At 34.4% G+C, this 21744-nt stretch overlaps 2 protein-coding genes across 6 annotated transcripts in view; one reads left to right on the top strand and one right to left on the bottom strand.

Moving 5' to 3' along the window:
* CEP85L (centrosomal protein 85 like) overlaps window positions 1–21744 on the top strand; it is a 223684-nt gene that overhangs the window by 107665 nt on the left and 94275 nt on the right. The window lies entirely within an intron of this gene.
* On the bottom strand, window positions 1682–12618 carry PLN (phospholamban). Its single transcript, XM_047732076.1, has 2 exons — window positions 12467–12618; window positions 1682–3971 (listed from the first exon to the last, which is right to left on the bottom strand). The coding sequence occupies exon 2, from the start codon at window positions 3870–3872 to the stop codon at window positions 3714–3716; it is 159 nt and encodes a 52-aa protein (XP_047588032.1). The 5' UTR covers window positions 3873–3971; window positions 12467–12618; the 3' UTR covers window positions 1682–3713.

Below are 21744 nucleotides of genomic sequence, written 5' to 3'. Positions count from 1 at the left end.
CAAGGAAAGGCATTTGGCAGAGTCATAATCTAACACCACCATAGATTTATATAGAACCTAGTAGCTCTCAGAAGTGTTTATCTCATTTGATCTGCACATTTTCTTTCCCTGCTTTTCTCCCTCCAAAGGTTAATATTGTAATGTGGAAGCTTGGCTCTTAGGAATAATTATTGAGTCAGCTTCACAGTCACATGCTCATGCTATTCCTGGATTCCCATGATTTCCTACTAACTCAGCTAGAATGCAGGTAGAGTAATACTCTGAAACATTTTCCTTTGTAAATGAAGAGAGGCTATCTATGCCTTTAGGTGGTTAGAATATAGACCTCCATGTGCAAACTGTCTTTGGGTTTTCTGTTCTGTGTCACCCCTTTCCTCCCACCTTCCCCAAAACCTTTCTGACCCTACAGCAGAAAAGACAGACCACCAGAGTCTTGCCTTCTCTTTGGAAAGAATGTATCCCTTACCATTTCCTTCTTTTATTTCTTTTCTGGAGGATGGGAGAATGGGGGAAGGGCATGCAAGGTGTATACCTCTACACACAACAGTATCCATTGGATTCCTTTAAGCTCACAGTGCATCTTTTCAGACAGAAGTGAGGAAATGGTCTGTTTATTGAGGAAGTTGGTTATCTTCTTTTCTCTTACATTCCCTAGGATGTTTCTAAGTTCTGGGTTGCAATCATTTTTTAAAGAGAGGAAGATAAAATTTTGTACCCCACTTAAATCATGATGAGGGTTGGTCAGCCAAAATATCGACACCTAGTGATTTCAGCATATTTTGCTGAAAACTTTATATAAATCAAGAATGTAAATAAAAATTTGATAAAATGACTTAAATGACTTGGTTTTTGTTTAACATGATTAAATGAAAAAGTTTTATTTTTAACATGAGAGTGTTTTATGTATTCTATTGCATACTCTGAAAAGAAATAGTTTTCTTGTTTTTTCTTATTTTTGTCCTTTTTTTTACTGTTTAAGATCTAACTGTGCACTGAAAGCTGTGAACCCTATGACACTCTAGATAGGATGTGACAATATGACACATTCACTTGGTAGTTAAAAAGCATTTTGTATATATGCTTTAATAAATTAGTAATATGTTTGACTTTTTTTAATCTTTCAACTTTTCTACATAGTATTGGCTTGTAATTTTATACATCAGAAGAGCAAATTAAAAAAAAAAAACTTACTGGTTTCTCACTTTGCCAGAAGACTAAAAAATAATTAGAGGAGAAATAAAATCTAAAGAGTAGAAAATTCATTATTTTATGTAGGTCTGCCCTCTTGTGTCTATATGAGGAAATCTTGATCTTACTTTGAGAAAAGTCACTCACTGAAAACAATCTACAAAACCAAAACTGCTTATATTGATTGTTTTATGGCCATATCAATCATGAGTTGTATTAAAAAGCGATTTCACTGAGTTCAAAAAGGTTCTTTTTGATATAGGTGATTTGCATTAAATAAATATTTTGAAACAACTACTATATAAAGGGCAACATTAAACATTTAAAAATTAGTTCATTTGTAGTATCCTGTAAGTTAAGATTAAACTTTATTCTATAGTAGAAAGAACATTTGGTATTTAAAAATTTTAAATACATTGTTTTATTATATCTTACTCTTTACATATAATGATAAACAGAATAAATAAGTTCCATTTAAGGAATAGGTTTTTTGGTTCTATTTTATAATCTGAATTACAGTATACTTTAATCCTCAAGAAAAAGGTTTTTAATTTCGCTTAAAGTCAGAAAGAAAAACAAAAAACTTATTTCTATTTTACTTAGGGAAATACTCCATAACTTCACATTTTCTAGTTTGATGTTGATATTGTAATAATGAACAATACAATGAAAGGAACAGAATTTAGCATTTCAGGTTTTCACATATTAACATCAGTGCAGCTAATTATAGAACTTGGTTACTTTTTTCACAAGTAATTATACCAGTGATGTAAATGTATTGCTTATTATTTATAAGCCGCTTAGTTGATAGTAGGGATCTCCAGCCCATAGATGAGGCTTCGCTGAAATCTCCCCGTCAGTATGAGATCCTTTTTCGTCTGTTCCTCAAATATCAGTAAATCAAAACTGCCCCCCCCATCTCTAGTACCTGTCAGGTACCCAGAAAAAATTTATAACAGTGTCTTCTTGATTAATATGTTAGTTGCCTTTGTATTATAAACCAAGGTCAGTACTGACTTCTCAAATTCTTTTAGTAACCACATTTTAGCAAATCATACAGTAAATTATGTGTTTTCTACTCTTTTAGTATTGCTATATTAGTAATATGTCTTGAATTGAAGTTGAAATTACTAGATTATGCAGTATAGGTATAAACCACTTTAGGCCTAATTCTAAACTGAATCAAGTTAAATTAACAAATTAATGAATGTATTTTCCAGTACCAAGTTTTACTTCTGTTATGAGTTGGAGGGTATTTTTAAGTGATCAGAGAGGAAATTGAACGTGTATTCAGCAAAAAAGAAAAAAAATTGTAGATTAATATTGCTGGGTTTATAATTTAGCATGGTAGAATGGCCTACCAAGTAGGTATTGACTATTTGGTTGACAGGTTAAGGAAAATAGTTCTATTCTATTATGAACTGTAGGATAAAAAGGTCATGTCAAAACGTGATCAAAGAATTAATTTTGGGGAACCCCCCAATTTTTTTTCTTTTAAAGCTTAAAGGAATGTATTTTCCTTTTATTATTTTTTTAAATTCTTCTTCTTGCCTATATTGAGGCTGAGCTTAAGAATAGAAGACAATCTATAAAATCATCCTAAAGTCTTAAGATTTCATAATTTCAAAGACATAGTGTGATTAAGTTACGTACTTAGATGATCAACTACAGTGCCTGAAGTTAGGTTAGACTCTCTTCTATTAGTGTATTAGTAATTATGCCTAATCATACTGTCAGCTGTTAAGCTAACCAGTAGTTCTTGTCTGATGATCATAATGTACTACAGAGAACGGATTTATAGTTTATCTTCATATACTAGAATTCTGTAATTCTTTGAAAAAGTTGGTTAAGAGAAATTTTATTTATGTTAGAGTATGGCCCTACTTTTCCTACTTGGTTCTCATAAACTTTAAAAAATGTTAGTGTAGTACAAAGAAAGAATAATACAATTTCTATTTTATAATGTAGGTTATGCGAGTTACTACAAAGAGTTCTGAAGATAATAAGGTAACAGATGTGAGAAATCAGTAGGCTATTTCAAATGATGACTCTTCATTTGAATGATTATTTTGGTACTTGGTGAAGACCTGAAAAATATTTAATAAACATCACGGAGGCTTTTACAGTACAGTATAAATAATATTTACCCCCAAGAGTGAAGCTAATGCTTTATAAGTGAAATGAACTGGTTAGCAGTGCAATTTCAAAACTAAACCTACTTCATCCTCAGAGAAGATGTGGGATAGAAACTTACAAGCTCTGTAAGTTTCTGAATTCAACAGTTACATTATGCACACTTACAGTCATTTTGAATTTTTGAAAATAAAGCTCTTTTCATGTTTACACAATCCCACGGGTGAATACATTTGCTAAAAATTTGTTTTGTCCTGAATCTTGACCTTTTCAAAAGAAATTCTTCTACTTAGGAAGTGGTCTGTTATGTAGTACTTTTTCCCCCTCTTCATGGGATGACAGATTTTAAGCTGATGGTGACAAGTTGCATCACTGGAGATTGCAGCAGAACTTCAGAGAAGCATCACAATGATGCAGATCAACAAGAGACATATTAAAATGAGACAGAAATTTATAAATAAGTTCTGAAGATTTTGGCGTGCTTGTTGAGGCATTTCAATGGTTGAAGCTCTTCTTATAGCAGAGCGAGTGAGGTATTGGACTTTCTCCATGACCCCAGGAAAGCAGGAAGTCTCAGGTTTTAAATGGTGGAGAGAAAGGTAAAAAGCTGGCAGCCAAATAGGAGCTCCGTCACTCTTTGTTTGCGTAGCCTGGAATGTAAAAATAGCGAATGGATTAGGATCATGCATGTAACCTATTCTCTGAACAGGTAAAGACACAATTTCGTATTAATTCATCTTCCTCAATATTTGTATTTATGACATAAAACTATGTAGTCTTTTTTGGTGAGGGTCACCATGATGTCTTTTTTGTCTTGTATTTGGAGTGTAAGAATTTAAGTCTTTGCTTTCTCCTCTCAAAATGACTAGAAGTATAGTTTGGTTTAGGGTGCAGCTCATTTCAGACGATTGCCTTGAGTGAAAGTTCTCACATATAGTTTCATAAAGACTATTTCTCTGTGAGCATAACTGTTGTGAATATTAGTGTATTAATAGCATCAGAGGAAATCTCATAAAAACAAAAGCATGGGGACGCCTGGGTGGCTCAGTTGGTTAAGCAGCTGCCTTCGGCTCAGGTCATGATCCCAGCGTCCTGGGATCGAGTCCCACATCGGGCTCCTTGCTTGGCAGGGAGCCTGCTTCTCCCTCTGCCTCTGCCTGCCACTCTGTCTGCCTGTGCTCACTCTCGCTTCTCTCTCTATGACAAATAAATAAATAAAATCTTTAAAAAAAAAAAAAAAACAAAAGCATGTAAGAAATTACTTTGCAGATGTTGATTTTCGTCTAAAATAAAAGTTAAATGGGAAGTATTATAGCAGAACTATAGATTCACATGTTTGTCATCCCTTTTTATGGTTTTGTAGCTTTGTAGAATATGCTATTTTGAGTAACATTTTAACAAGACTGGATATTAAGTACTGAAGACTCTCAGGCTCAGAAAGCATAGTAATAAAATTATCATCTCGGGGCACCTAAGTGGCATAGTTGGTTCAGCGTCGGGCTCTTGGTTTTGGCTCAGGTCGTGATCCTCAGGGTCATGAGATCCAGCACTCCCATCAGGCTCCACGCTCAGCATGGAGTCTGCTTAAGTTTCTCTTTTCCTCTGTCCCTCTCCTCTGCATGCATGCACACATGCTCTTTTTCTCCCTCTCCCTAAAATAAATAAATCTTTTAAAAAAAATTATCATTATCTCACTGTGTACCACAGACAGTCCCTGTTTAGAAATGACCTGGGGAGCCTGGGTGGTTCAGTGGGTTAAGCCGCTGCCTTCGGCTCAGGTCATGATCTCAGGGTCCTGGGATCGAGTCCCGTGTCAGGCTCTCTGCTCAGCGGGGAGCCTGCTTCCCTCTCTCTCTCTCATTCTCTCTCTGCCTGCTTCTCCATCTACTTGTGATCTCTGTCAAATAAATAAATAAAATCTTTAAAAAAAAAAAAAAGAAATGACCTGTACTCAAGAATGGTGGTTTTCATTTGCTTTCTTCAGAGCTTCCATAAGTTATTCTGTCTAATTAATTAGTTGTGGTAAGTAATAAGTGAAACAAAAATAAAACAATGCATTATTATAGAAAAATTAGAGGTTAGAAATTACCTGGAAATTAAGCATCTAGAGATAATAGTTACTAAGACGGGGATATTTTGTTGTCAGTTATGATATTTCTTTATAAATTTTGAAATAGAAATTAGAGATGGAATTTTTTTTAAAAAAGCCTGTAATTTAACTGCTGTTAACATTTGTTGATATATCATTGTTGATCAAGATATTACCACCTATCCCAGTATCCAGATTTCATTTTCTCCCTAATCTCTTCACATTCCACGAAAGCCCAGATAAAGCGGACAGCTCTATTGAGAGAGGCTAGTGCTGGAGAGAGCAGAGAGAACTGAAAGAATGGGAGAGGGTAGATGTATTTCAGGCATGATCAGTGAGAACTAGGCATTTAGGTTTACAAAGAAAGCATTTGGTAAATTGTTGTTAGATTCTGTAGTTTCAGTACCTCAGTTTGGCTCTATTAGCTTTGAATTACATACTCAATTGTGCTTTCATTTGGCTGGAGACTCTGGCCTCCTTCTAGTATTGATCTATAGTGAGGAGATCCAAACAGCTAACTTAACATCAAACTTCATTCTCTTAAAGAGTTGGTAAAACCTGTGTTTCCCTAACATATATATGTCTGTAACATATATTCTTCATTGTCCAACACAAGGGCTGTTAACACCCCTACTACTTGGTAGATGGCATCTTAAGTGTGTTTTTAAATTTAATTTAATTATTTTTGTTTGAATTCCTCAGATAAAATACTGTAGAAATAAAGCCTTTTTTATTTTGTCATTTAAGAAAATGCATGCTTTAAGTTTTTTTCTGCTGTTGGTTAAATGTGGGGAAAATTCATTCTTTTATGTATTTGACTAGTTCATGTGAGAATGTATAACAGAATAGTTAAGAAAGGAATAAGAACTAGCATTGGTCATTCCTATTAGAACTTACATTTTTATGAAGTTTCATGACTTAAATGGTCTGTAAGTTCTGATTTTAAAAATTACTTCAAGAAAAAACATGGAAAAGGAGGAAGCTGGCTAGTTGTTCATCATGAAGCATATATGCAAGAGTCATTCCCTACCCCGACACTTTGATGAGTGGGACTTCAGTCACATGAAACGTGTCACCTTTCCATAAATACTTCATTGCCTTTTTTGATTCTGTCTTTTGCACATGTTGTTCTGGCTGTGCCTGGAATGTCTACCCTCTACACCCCCCCGCTCTACCTTTGATTCTTTGCCAGGCAAACTTCAGTTGATCCTTAAGGCCCAGTTTAGATATCACTTCCTAATGAAACTTTCCATTACTCATTAAGTAGAATTGGTTATCTCCTCTGGTTTTCAGTAGGGCTTTGGTGTTACCTATTTCAGGAGAGCTATCTGGCTGTGCTCTAATTTTGATTCACATGTCCCCAGGTAGACTTGTAGATCATGAATATAAGGAACTCTGCATGTTTATTTTGTATTCTAGTATGCAGTGCATAGCTGTTACTATTTGAGTAACATATAGTACAACTATTTGAGTGAAGCTGAATGAGGGATTCTTATGATTTAATTTAATAGTTTTAGGAAATTGTTAATGATCAAAAGTAGTGCTGGGACTAACAGATTAACCAGTTAGAATAACAGAATTTGGTAGTTGAACACAAATTATAATCTCCAGTATTCTTCTCAAGTCTCTCTGTCACAGAAGAGAGAAATGAAGTTTAGAAGATTACAGCTTAGATAAATTGTTAGTATTAACATTAACCTGAAGGACGCTTTGTGCAGATGGGTATTTGGTGAAATATGAGGAGGTATGCCCTAGGGAGATGAACTCTCTACTGATGAAGGTATGATGAATACATTTAAAGATGAGTTCCTCCATTCCTTAGAGGCAAGCTGTAATTGGGTAATATTTGATGGAAATCCTCAAAAGTAATTTCACTTGATATTCATTTTATCTGATGATAATAGAGCATTCTTTTAGGATAATCATAAATGGATTGTATTGGGAGGTTTTGAACTTGTACCGGGCACCAGCAATAATGGAGATGGAAATTAGTCCTACCTCCCCTTTTAAAGGAAATATATAGATTAGTTGTATGGGACAGGAGGAGTAAGGACACTTGAAAATTTAATTCATCACCCAGGCTATAGAATCAGAATATTGAAAAATATAAAAGATCCTTTGATAGGGATCTGGTTGTAGAAATGCCATATTCCTGTCTCTTGAGTTACATGTAAGAGGCAGAAAAGTACCCACACAGTATTTTGTATACTGTGGGATCTATGATTATTTTCATTTTTGGAGGAATGGGAAGAATACTATTCTTTGTAGGATTTATAAAGTCTTTTGTTATCCACTTTTCCTCATTTGCTCAAAAAAAGTGAAATTGGGAAGTATCAATATGCTATTCTGTTTTTTGAAATGGAGGAACAAAAGAGACAATCCACAGGGAACTCTTAATCTTCCAACTAAGTACCATAGTAGGCAACATTTTGGGTGAAAGGTACTATATCAGCTTCTACAAGGGCCCTCACTTTGTAGTGAGTCCTACTTCTTAATGTAATATTAGATGCAATCTTGTGCAAAACAAACCTCAGTCTCAGACTTTGGAAAACTTTTGGTGGTCTGCTTTATGACTTGCTAGGAAACAAACAATTTAACAATGCAGTATATGGTGAGCAGCAATCCTCCCCTATAATTTACGTACTTTCAGTCCTTTGCATAATTTTCTGAACTTCCAATTTTGGGGAGTACTTTCTCTCTGAATCCTTAAATTCCTGAGATTCTTTATGGAATTCAGAATTTTGCTTTTTTTAAATTTTTGGCTGTTTACTTCTTTTAGTAAATGGAGGCATATTTTCCTAGCAAACTCAAGTATTATACATCTAACACTGAGGTCCTACAGATACTTTTTAGAGTTCTTTTTCCACTTAATTGGTTCAGAAGGTTAGAATTCTCTATAGGTTTGAGTGTACAGGACCTTTCTATATTAAGATTATTTTGGGGTTTTGTTTTTTCTTACTATTCAGTGTCATTTTCACAGATATCTGGAGATACCTGGAAATGATTATATATGCATGTTTTGTGACTTGTTGAATCAAATCAGGACAGTTCATCATAGATTTATTATCCATCTGTTGGATGCAGAAGTTCAATTTGGTAGAATAATTTTCCTTTTGAGATTATCTAATATTAAACTTGGATGTTCTATTTGAAGTTACTTTGTGGCATCAACATTCCAGAACTTTGTTGGTCCGCACTGGCTATTTGAAAGAAGCTTCAGGCTGCTTCTGCCCGGTTATGAAAAGAATTGTGTAAACATAAAAATCACTCTGTTCTCAACCCCTAAATTGACCCCATAATGAAATGTTTTCCTTGCTGTAAAGCTCTGCCTTGAGGAAAATTCATTAAACAATAGCATAGAGAGATTTTCTCTTTGAAATTGTCACATTGCTGTTGCTGTTTTGTCGGTAGACTTGTCTTCATTATCTGTTTATTATGTTAAAATTAATTTATTCACAATTAAAGTATTCTTTTTAACCCTTTAGTAGTTGAGACTTCAGATTCTTCTTTTGGGGGAAAAGATGTGGGAAGGGAGTGCAGAAGGAAAGTTTTAAGGAAAAATGAATGCTAGTTCTCTAAACCCCCACTAATATAAGTGAAATGGTCTTTTTTTTTTTTTTTTTTGAAAGACCTGAAGGTGGAGTACATTTTAAAATTCACTAGAGGTCCTCAGTTGACTGTGATTATCCTGGAGTGGAGCTGTAGGCCCAGGCTTCATTTTACTGTGTTTATTTGGTAATATATGCTTCAGAATTAATGTAGGGTAAGAACATCGAAGTACAATTTCTAGAAATGTTCAAAAGACTACATATTATTTGTTTTAGGTAATTATAATTTAGAAAGATTATTTCCTTGATTTTTAACCCTTAGGTTTATTCTATTGCTATGCTGATCAACACTGTTAATTCAGTTTAGATGAAAATCATTTTCATAGCATAAATAACAAAGCAAGATTTCTCTGTTGGAGCACTGTAAAATAAATGGGGTAGAATATTTTAAATGGTAGAATGTGAGCAGGTCAGAAATGAAATTGAGGTAAGGATTTAATATTGGAACTGGAATAAAAGGCAGAAGTGTGTGGTTTTGTGAAAAGTTTTGAAAAATTAACCTAGATTTTAGGCATCAGGGCTAAATAGATCAAAGGCATCAGTATTTAAGGAATGAAACAAATTAAAGGAAACATTGACTGTGGTATGTTCTATCGTTTTTTTTAAAGCCTGTGAGTTATTTTGAGTTTTGCCTTCCATGGTTTATTGTTTAATAACAAGGATATCTGTAACTTTCTTATATCCCTGTCTTTAAAAGTGATCAGGAGAATATTATATAGGTTATTAAGGACATAATGCCCCATGTGTAAGTTAGCTTTCAATGAAATGGAGTGGTTTTGAATTTAAATGAAGTTTGTGTCCTCTGACTTTGCATTTAGGGTACCATTAACAGTATTTGAGGACTTTAGTTTATTTTGCTTTGCCGGTGTCATGATGTATTTTTAAGCCATGCTGATCACTGGATGTGATGTGCATGTGGTTTAGAGTTCTAAAATCTTGGCTCCAACCAAGGCACCACCATTTCTAGCTCCGTGACCTTGCAGTTCACATTTTTGCGTCTGTTTCCTAATATAAAATAGAGATGCAGTATCACACATATACCAAAATGAAATTTTGGTATGTATCAGTACATTTAGAAGATTGTTCAGAAATAAAGAAGGAAGTTTTGATTGACTATTTCTAGGATTGGTAATAAACATAGTCTAACTTAGAGACTTAATCTAATATTTACATTTAATTTTTACTTAAAAATTAATATATTTGATAGTCTAATATATTACATAATCTATTACACAACACATTTACTACATTAAAATTTTTTTTAAAGATTTCTTTCTTTATTTGACAGAGAGAGAGAGAGAAAGAGAGACACAGTGAGAGAGGGAACACAAGCAGGGGGAATGGGAGGGAGAAGCAGATTTCCCACCGAGCAGGGAACCTGATGAGGGGCTTGATCCCAGGACGCTAGGATCATGACCTGAGCTGAAGGCAGATGCTTAACAACTGAGCCACCCAGGCACCCCTAAAAATTTTTTTCTTTTACAAATTTTGTTTATACAAATCCTTTGTTTATACAACTATTCTGTCTCCAATTAATCAGATTAAGAAATAATACATAAAAATATGAACCAAATTGTTTTTTTCTGGAATATTATTTTCCTTACTGTCCACTAAAATGCTTTTAAAATAATTCTAATATTTGAGTTTCAGGAAATGATAATGACTGACTTCCCGTAGGAAAGCAAGTACTTTAGCTCTTTCACATGTTTTTAAACAACCAGTTTTTCATAACATTCTTCATATTTCTTCCTATTTTATTTCATTCGATAATTTTTTTTACAGTTAATTTTAAGCCTCCTGTCTTTGTAAACAAAGACAATACTTAAATGTCACCTTATGATAGAGGTAAACTAGTTGGGACATAATGTTTGGCAGTAGGGCATTTATGTTTGGAAATTTGAACAGCTGTCACTGTAACTGTAATTTTTATTAGCCTGTATACATGATTTATCTCAGGATAACTTTAACAGCAGAATTTGTGCTCTTTCTGGAAATTCTCAACTTTTTGGAGCAATATGTGATGTAGTAAAATTCTGGTACCATAAAAGAATTCATGAATATCCCATTTGAAGTGTGAGAATGTAATTTGCTAGGTATTTGAGTAAAAATTTGTAAATAAGTAAACAAACACCTGCACCAAGAGACCTTTATATGATATCAAAGGAAAAACATTTTATGAATGTAAAGATATTGAGAGGCAGTTACAGTGCCTCAGTGGTAGGCAAAAATTAGAAATGTTTTTGCAATGTCTTAAGGAAAGCTGCTTGTGGAATTACAAAGTTCTTTTTGAAAAAAAGCAATAGAGTTAATATTTGTCATAGGAACTTGGAATTCCAGAGATAAATTTTATTTTGACATACATATGAAAGTGTCCTTTATGTCCCGACTGATAGAGATTTAAGAATGAAGACACATTTCGTATATTAAACTGAAATTTGTAACATCAAGAGTAAGTGGAATTCAAACCGAAGTCATAAAATTTATTGTATCATCTTCATTTCTGGGCATTTAAGAAAATTTCCTTCTTTCTCATCACCCCTGTCTAAATGCAGGAAAGGATAATGAGAAACCAGGGAGGGTGGTAATTTGATAACAGTATATTCATTAATAGGCAGAATAAACATTTTTAACCAAATTCACTCAAATATTTAGGAATGTTGTACCAAAATAAGATCTCTTTAAAATTGCCAAATTGGTATTCTCTAACTTTACAAAGAATTTTACATGTGTTTTTGATGGGTGTTTTAAAATTTCCAAGCTTGTTATTTATGATATGGTATTGGATTTCATATAAGTAACAGAATTTATTAAATCTTGGAATTCTTTTTAGAAGTGTTTTTTAAAAGTTGAGTGGAGTTTATAGAGAGGGAAAAATTCCCCCAAAGGATTTTGAGAGTAGTTTGTCTTGTATTTTAAAAAATTCTATTAAGTATTTACTGTAAAGAATCATAACGATGATGTTGGAATAGTAATGCCAGCACTGTGCATGTTGTACAATCACACGACTACTGATAGTTTCACAGATATAACTGGAAGCCCAGTCCTACGCTGTTTCTCAGCACAGTTACAGATAATAAGATGAAGCCCCTGTTTTTGCTTGAAGAAATGAAATCTCCATTACCATCAAATATGGTAACATAATTGAAAGCTATTTTAATTGGCAGAAATTCACTTTTGAAAAACAAAATAAAAATGTCAAATTCACATGACAAACCAATAACCAAGGTTAAAGATGATGCGACCCTTATTATTTCAAAGTTAAGTCTTATTCTTATAGTCCCCAAACAGATATGCATTTATTTAGAAATTAAAGTTTTTGTCATATCAAACATTTTATTGTTTAACCTGGAACTGAAATTTATAAAACATGATTAACTCTTGAAAAAGTTCAGTAATTCTAAATTATAGAAAACAAGAATTGCCAAAATCAGTGAACTCTTTTTCTTACCTTGGCTGTTGTGACGATTACAGTATGGAGTATTGTGAAGTTGTATGAAGTCTTATCGGTGTTTAGTTGGAAAGTTTTCTGACTCTGTTACCGGACTTATGGGAACAATTGAAGTAGGTGTAGGAGAAAAAGTGCTCTAGGGTGGACTTATGATGTCACACAAGAATTCTGAAGTTATGATTGGCTAGACATAGTCTTATCACAACCAAACTTTTTTAGAATGTCATTTATCTTACTTTAAGTATGGAAAGGTCATTAACACTTTGTGCCACATTTTTTGCTTGTAATTTTTAAAAGTATATGGAAGATAAATGAGAAAAAAAAAGTGTGGGTGGTAGAAAGCTCCCTTTAAAGATTCATTAATCTTCAGGCTTAGAAATAATTGTGTACTGATGGTGATAATGTTGAAGAACTAAAATAGGTATATAGGAATTTTAATGAGCAAGAATATTACTGGTTTAATAAGTCAAACAACTTTTATTGTACCATTGCTGCTGTTGCTTTAATACTACAGTTTCATAAGGTTAGCTTCTAACAGTACAGTGATTAAACATTTTCACAGAATCATGTTTAATACCTTTTACTGTCTCATTTTGTTCTCTTTCTTCATACCACTGTGTATATGGGGGAGGGGTGTGTGTGGGAAAACCAGGCTACTAACTGATTTCAGTTTAAAAAATTAGCTTTATCATATAAAATAAGAACTAATACATGTATTTAATTAGTTTGTGGCTTCTTCAGGTAGAACTTTTAACAATATATTTATGAACAGTAATTTTCATGTTTATACTGATACATATTACCCCAAGAAAAGTTGCAATTCATGAATTTCAGTATTTAAGATTTTTTAACAGCTGCAATAAACTACCATAAAATCTTAACTAAAATTTTAATAAGTGGAGGCAGTATCAAGAGTAACTTTATAGTAAAAGCAAAATAATCACAGATTCCTAATCAATGGCATTTTAAATGTTATTGATGCTTTATTGAAAATAGGTGTGCCTTTTGTTAGACATTTAAGGTGTGTAATATTTCTAAAAGGATTGCCTCATTTAATGCAGCAATTGTTTTCCTGAAAATTACTATACAGATGAAATTTGAGTAAGTGGAATGGTATTTGAACTTCCTAGAACAATCTGTCTTTGAGATTAGAACTGGGGAAAAAATTCTTTGGAAAAGGGGTAGGCATTATTTTCCTATTTTCTCTGATTTTTTGTTTATACTATATATTACATTTACCTCAATCACCACACCTACAAATTCTAATATTTAAATCTCTTCTGTAATTTTGGAGGAGGTATTTGCTATTTTATTTTATTTTTTTTTATGTTTATAGTAGAGTGAGCTCTGCCTGCTTCCCTTTCTTGTGGGTAACTAAAATGTGGTGCAGCAGCTGCTTATGTGTCCTTAAATGGAGATGGTTTTGGCTTCTTCCAAAGAAAGATAAAATCCTTCTCTAGAGCAAATCTCTTGTTATTTAAAGAATCAGCTAAAACTAACAAAAAACATTTCAAAAGACCCTCTGTGAACATTTCTAAGAGAAAATTTACAACTTAAAAATAAAACCCCAAATTAAAGAAATTGCATGAATAATGTTTGACATTTTGCTCAAAGTGCTACAAGCATTTTTTCTTGCAATCCTTAAGTAATAAAGAACTCTTATTATTATTATCAATTGCCAATGATGATTGAAATAGAAGCCTAGGTTGAAAACACAAGCCTCTAAAGTGGTTTATGGTGGGTTGTCTGTCAAAGATGGCACAGCTGCTGAGCAACACACTGAGGATTCAGCTCTGGACCTCCTGCCTTATCTGTGGGATGGGCTTGTTGTGAGAGCTTAATGAGATAAAGTATGGGTCCGGACCATTAGAGATCCTGCAATAGAGTGTCCATTTAGTGTTGGTACAGTCGACCCTTGATCATGGCGGGTGGGGGTGCCAATGGTTGAAAATCCACAGATAGCTTTTGACTCCTCAAAAACTACTAATAGCCTGCTGTTAACCAGAAGCCTTATCCATCATATAAACACAACACATATTTTGTATATGTATTATAAATTGTATTCTTACAATAAAGTAAACAGAGAAGAGAAAATGTTAAGAAAACCATAAGGAAAATACATTTATAGTACTATGCATAAATTTATTTATAAAAATCCACATACAGGTGGACCCATGCACCTCAAACCCATGTTGTTTAAGGGTCATCTGTGCTTATTTTCTCTTTCCTTTAGAAGAGGCCCTTTTTTCTTTTCTTTCTTTCTTTCTGTTTTTTTTTTTAAAGATTTTATTAAAAGAAAGAAAAAAAGGATTTTATTTATTTTATTTGAGAGAGAGCGAGCATGAACAGGGGGAGAGGGAGAAGCAGACTCTCAGCTAAGCAGGGAACCTGACGTGGGGTTCGATCCCAGAACCCTGGGATCATGACCTGAACCGAAGACAGACGCTTAAGTGACTGAACTACCCAGGCAACCCCCAGAAGATGATTCTTAACCTGCAGTCTATGGGTAGAGTTGAGTAGTCTTGAACTTGGATAGGAAAAAACAAATTACATCTTTCTATTTACTAAACTCTAAATAAGATTTAGCATATCTTCAGTTTTGACTGTAGACTATAAATTGCAGAAGTGTTAGCAATACATTTGACTGTCAGTATAGCAATCTCAGGTAATTTCATATTTGTTTGCAGCTAGCTTAAAATACTGTTTACATCCATCATGGAAATTACCACAATTAGGCCTGCCTGAAAATACTCTTATTTAATGCATTAATAAAGAAGCACAGATACTACACTGCAAATTTGCTTTTTAAAAATAATTTTCATTGTAAGTCATTTCCTTTCTAATCTCATGCATCTTATTTAAAGAAAGTTTTAGTACAGTCCTAGATGTACAGAATTATTGCAAATATAGTATAGAGAGTTCCTCTATACCCCACACCTGTTTTCCTTGTCGGTAACATTGTACATTAGTAGGGTATGTTTGTCAAAACAGTTGCACCATTGTTGCTACATTATTTTAACTAAAGCCCATATACTTTTTATTGAGTTTTCCTCAGTTTTCTCTAGTGTCCTTTTTCTTTTCTGGGATCCTATTCAGGATATACTAGATTACGTTTACTAGACATGTCTCCTCTGGTCCCCTTGGTTTTGACAATTTCTGAGACTTTACTTTTTTTGAGAGACCTTGACCATTTTAAAGAGTATTGGTCAGATATTTTGTGGAATGTTCCCCAGTTGTGATTTGCCAGATGTTTCAGTCATGGTCAGACTGCCAGAGAGGTAAAGTACCTTCATTACATATCAAGAGTATGTATGGTCAACATGACTTAGCACTGCTGCTAACCTCGATCACCTGGCTGAAGGGTAGGGTCGTCATCATTTTCCACTGTGAACTTACTTTCCCCCTTCCTTACCATGTTCCAGAAGAAAGCAGCTGTGCACAGCCCACACTTATGCTATACTATCTTAAGAGTGGAGTGTCTATAAAAATTGTTTGGAATCCTGTGTATTTTATGCATATACAGACATTCTGAGAATGGATCAGTAGGCTTCACCAGTCTGCCATATGGCACAAAAAAGGTAAGAATTCCTGTGTTAGAGGATGTTTCTATAGTTGTATGGACAGCACTTTCTGAAAGAGGGGGACTAAGTTTTCAAACAAGCTACAATCCAGACCTCTGTTTTTTTAGGCCCTCTAGCTTTGTCTCTTATCACATTCCTTTGTATCCTGTACTCTGGCCCTCTACAGCTGCCTGTGGCCCTCTGAACAGGCTATCGTTCTATTTTAAGCCTCCCTCCCCCTTACCAAACAGCAAAGTGCTGTTTCAGTTTACATCTGTGCAGCCCTCCCTGCCTTGTACCAGTTTTGCCTGTTTCTCTATTTTTTGTCTCTTTTTATTGTGTTTATTAGTAGTATCTGCTTAGACTAGACTACAAGCTCCTTGAGAGCTGATCGAGTAACTCATATTTATACCACTATTTACTTTCTCTGGTACTATTTCCTAGTATAGAGCCTGACTCATTATAATTCTTAAGTACTGATTGAATGAATGATTGGACAAGTGAATAAAAAGGGAACCAGGGAAGATTGCAAGGTGGTAGTGAATGAGTGATCCTGAAGAAGAAAATGTTAATGACAATTAAAAAATTCTTCTCAATTTCAGAGTTCATGGGGGGCCAGGGAGGAGGAGTAGGATGTGAATGATTGAGACACTTGGGATAAGAGTAGAAAAAACAGAAAATAATTTTTCTTCTTATTTAAATTTGTTGAAAATGGGGTGCCTGGGTGGGTCAGTTGGTTAAGTGTCTACCTTTTGCTCAGGTCATGATCCCCGGCGTCCTGGGATCCAGCCCGGCATTGGGCTCCCTGCTCAGCTGGGAGCCTGCTTCTCCCTTTCTGTCTTCTTTGCCTCCCTTTCCCTCTTCTCTGCCACTCCCCCTCTTTGTGATATCTCACTTTCACTCTCAAATAAGTAAATAAAATCTTAAAAAAAGAAACATTGTTAAAAATACATTTGGAGGGTAAGAGCTGAGGAAAGTCACACCATAAGCTCATGCTTTCCAAATTGAGCCTTTTAAAAATTAAACCTTTTTCTCTACTCTTTGGATTCATAACAATCTCTGGTACTTCATATCCACTGAATATTGTATGGCCTGTTTTATATATGTAGTTACTTAACTTTTATTCTAATAATAGTTATTTTTAAAATTCTAGTTATAAGCATCTTTAGGATTACCTCCTAAAACAAAACACAGGGTGTTGATATATCATTATTTATATCTTACCACATGATCCTGCCATGTTTCCCATCTTTTCCCCACCCAAGCAAATGATTATTCTAAATCTTGGGTTCATTTTCTTGCGTTTGTTTTTATATAATTTTGTGACATTTTTAATGTGTCTTTTAAAAGTATTCTTTTTTTTTTTTTTTTTGTAATTTAATTTTTTTATTTTTTCAGCATAACAGTATTCATTATTTTTGCACCACACCCAGTGCTCCATGCAATCCGTGCCCTCTACAATACCCACCACCTGGTGCCCCCAACCTCCCACCCCCCACCCCTTCAAAATTCTCAGATCGTTTTTCAGAGTCCATAGTCTCTCATGGTTCACCTCCCCTTCCAATTTCCCTCAACTCCCTTCTCCTCTCCATCTCCCCTTGTCCTCCATGCTATTTGTTATGCTCCACAAGTAAGTGAAACCATATGATAATTGACTCTCTCTGCTTGACTTATTTCACTCAGCATAATCTCTTCCAGTCCCGTCCATGTTGCTACAAAACTTGGGGATTCATCCTTTCTTTCTTTCTTTCTTTCTTTTCTTTTTTTTTTTTTTTTTACAGCTTTATAAACATATATTTTTATCCCCAGGGGTACAGGTCTGCGAATCGCCAGGTTTACACACTTCACAACACTCACCATAGCACATACCCTCCCCGATATCCATAACCCCACCCCCTCTCCCAACCCCCTCCCCCCATCAACCCTCAGTTTGTTTTGTGAGATTAAGAGTCACTTATGGTTTGTCTCCCTCCCAATCCCATCTTGTTTCATTTTAAAAGTATTCTTTATTTTAGTTAACTTTATGTAAAGGAAATCATGATGTATGTCATCTTTTGCACAGAGTATTTAAATTGCAACTTATAGAATACTGTTTTAGAGGCAAAATATAATACAGTACAAAAATAATACCATAATATGCACACTTTGAGTAAGTTTTTGTGATACATACCACATTTCAAAGATAGGGAGCTTTTTTAGGTTTTTAGACCTGCTAGACGAACAGGAGAAAGATTTTGCCTAATTCTTGAGGATACATTTCTATTAAAAGTTTGAGAATTTTAAAACTACCTATATAAGGATTAATTGAGAAAACATCTAAGAAGGAATAAAAAGGATGGGAATAGTAGGGCTAGACTGAAGGGATAAGGAAGTACCTAAGGCAGTAGAAAAGCGAATAGACATTATCTAGTAGGAAAAAAAGACCAATTCTGAAGTAACCTGCAAACCTTATGGTTATTTGGGGGAGGTAGATTCACTTTTCGAATTGACTTGCCAGATACTTGGAGGCTCATACATTTTATTTTTTCCTAAATGTCTGAACTCTTGATGGGCTCTCTTGAGTTCTTATTAAATTTCCCAGTTTGTGATGGGGAGGAGTTTGGTATCAATAGGGGCCAGTTAGTTTAAGCTAAGGGCTCACATAGGTTTGCACAATTTTGGAAAAGTTGATGAAACACACTCTGAGTGGTAGAAAAGAAATGTTGTAGCATGGCCAGAGGCTTCAAAGAACTTGTCTATCAGTACATAAGTAATATGTAAATGAAACCTTGAACATTTGTAAGTTAACCACTAGTGCAAGATAACATCAGGAGGACAAGGAAATTCAGGATTAAGAATGAAATGAACACATATAATAAAGAATGATATGACTTAAGAGAGCTGCATGTTTTTACAAAGGGAACTGACCGAACCAGAGCTAAAAAAAGAAAGGGATACATACACATACACTTACACCAGAATACAAATTTAATAACAACAAAAACAACCTTTAGTCCTCTAGATACTTCTGTCAGAGCTCCATAAACCATGATACTATTCCATTATTGTTAAGATTCTAATTCAATTCCATGATTTCCAGCCTCCCTGTCCCCCACTAAACTCATTATCTTTGTGCTTGGCATCCCAGCACCTGAGCCCCTTGCATTCCCAGTCTTTATGATGGCATCATTTATTTTGTCATCCAAAATGGAAATTTGAGACCCATTCTTGTTTCTGTATTCTACCAGATGTCCCATTCATTAAGAAATCAAATGTAGATCACCAAATAAAAGTCTCTTATCCATGGCTTCATCAGCTCTCCTCTAAACTTTTATAGAAGCCTAGTAACTAGTCTTTCTGCCATCTGTCTTGGCCCTGTCCTATTTAGCCCTTACCCTGTTAACCCAAGTTGCTTTCTCAAGTGCAAAATTGACTGTCACTTACATGTTGAGAACTGTTCTTTGTATCATCATCTCCCTCAAGGTTAAAAGCCCAGACCTTACAGCATTTCATACAAAGGTCTTTCCTGATCTGTCATTGTCATCTATTCCTACCAAAATGGATTTGGCAGCTCTGCCATTGTATATGTTATTTCTTCTTTCTGGGAACTGTTCTTCCTTTCTCCTTCCTCTGAATACACTTCATTGTTCAAAATGAGTGGGAAGGAGCCTGTTTTGTTAGTTTCTAATTTTAAATTGCATAAGTAATAAATATCTCTTATAATTCAGGTAAGTCAGATTAACCCCAAGTTGGAAGGCAACTTTATATTTTTTATAGGTATATTTGTTTTCTTTGCCATGAACTTCATGAATAAAGACTTTTTGGAGAATATTTTTTCTATAATCCTTACACCGCTTATCCCTTAGAAGTTAAATTTAATGGATGTTTAGAATATTATTTTACCATTATTATAAGTGAGCTCTTAAAAGGATAAGTTGAAGGAAGGAAGAAGTGAGAATAAAGACCCTTCAGGGTTTCACATGAACTGATTTATCTCTAATGTTTGCTTCTGAAAATTTGAGATTTTACTTGTTCTTGATTTTTTAAAAAGATTTTATTTATTTGAGAAAGTGAGTGAGCAGGGGGAGGGGAAAGGGAGAAGCAGACTCCCTGACCAGGGGGCCTGATGCCTGGCTGATCCAGGATCCTGGGATCATGACTGAAGGCAGGTCTCTTAACCAGCTGAGCCACCCAGGCACCCCATACATATGCTTGTTTTTTTTTTAAACTTATTCACATTTTGACGTATGTGTATAACCTACTGGTTTGTGGAGTAGCTATGTGTTGGTCATGGCTTATTGAGGAGCTATGGAACTTGAACTCTGGTTTTCTCATAAATAAAATGAAGGCAGGTTGACTTAATTTCTAATGTATCTTTGAGGCTTAAATGTTCTATGACTATACCAAGGTGGCTTCAAAAATGCAGTTATTTTTAAAAGCCATTTATCTTGCTAGCTCTGTTAAAATAATTAAACATGTAAATTTCACATTTTGGTTCCTAATTCATTCCTTTAGTCAAACTATAGGTTTACTGGTTCTAAACACTAGGTAAACAGTATGGTTAAAAAAAAAAGTCCTTACCTTTATGTATCTTTTATTTTTAAAAAAAACTCTTAAAATAAACCAATACCTGTTAATTGAGGAATAATTTTTACTTACTAATGTGTTTGGGCATTTTTGATGTGATTACATATTAAAATATATATTATAAACTATAATGAACCTATCATTTTTGGGATATAAATGTGCCATAGTTTATTGAATTAGCCTGTTGTTATTATTAAATGATTTATAATTTTTGCCTTTATAAACCACAGAAACATTATGATGAATGTTTTTTATAACTAAATCTGATACATTTCTTTGTCTTTTTCAGTCTCTTGGCTCTGTAAACTTATTATAACTATTAGTTCATTCAAGGATATCCAAACTCTTAAATGAATTTGATTTGTGTGAAATCCAGTATAATAATTTAAAAGTTAGGTAGTTAGTTGATAGCATTTCCTTTGAATTAGATGAACTTCTTTGAGAAAGTGACCTAAGAACAGGAATTTTGTGGTGAGGATTAGACTCGGGAACTGGTAAACATTCAGAGTGATATGAATGGCCACTCTAGCAACTGAAGGAGTAACACTTTTAGTTTAGATCAGGTGGCCTCTTAAACTGTGTGCTTCTGCGCTGGGATGGGGGAGATATCCTTACCTAAATTAAGGTCTGAGCTTTCATAGAAAGGCATTGGTAATATTAACATTTAAGACAAGTCTTTCATTACCTCAGGTGAGAACCCCTAAAATATAATAGCTTCTCTTCTTCGTTACACACTTAGCTGTCTTGAAATTGTTAGAATGCAAATGCAACTGATCCTTAATTTTTCAGCATAGATGCATTCTTGGAAAAGTTATGTAAAATGGATTTTGATATGTGGAATTCATGTTTACCTATAAAGCAAGAGATGTAAAGTGTCCCAGTGGATAAGATTAATAAGCCTAACTTCGTAATATGTAGGCATTGTAACTTTTTTTCCCCCCCAAGATTTTGTTTATTTGTGAGAGAGAGAGGGAGGGAGGGAGAGAATGAACGAGCATAAGCAGGGGGAACTGCTGAGCAGTGATCCTGATGTGGGACTCCGTCCTAAGGACCCTGGGATCATGACCTGAACCAGAGGCAGATGCTTAGCCAGCTGATCACCCAGGTTTCCTAGCATTATAACTTTTTATCTGCAGTTTAAGGTACTGTGCG

The sequence above is a fragment of the Lutra lutra genome, chromosome 6, assembly GCF_902655055.1.
Source record: "Lutra lutra chromosome 6, mLutLut1.2, whole genome shotgun sequence".
Classification (NCBI taxonomy): Eukaryota; Metazoa; Chordata; class Mammalia; order Carnivora; family Mustelidae; genus Lutra; species Lutra lutra.
The sequence above is the reverse complement of the archived record's forward strand: the minus strand, read 5'-3'. Positions and strand labels throughout refer to the sequence as shown.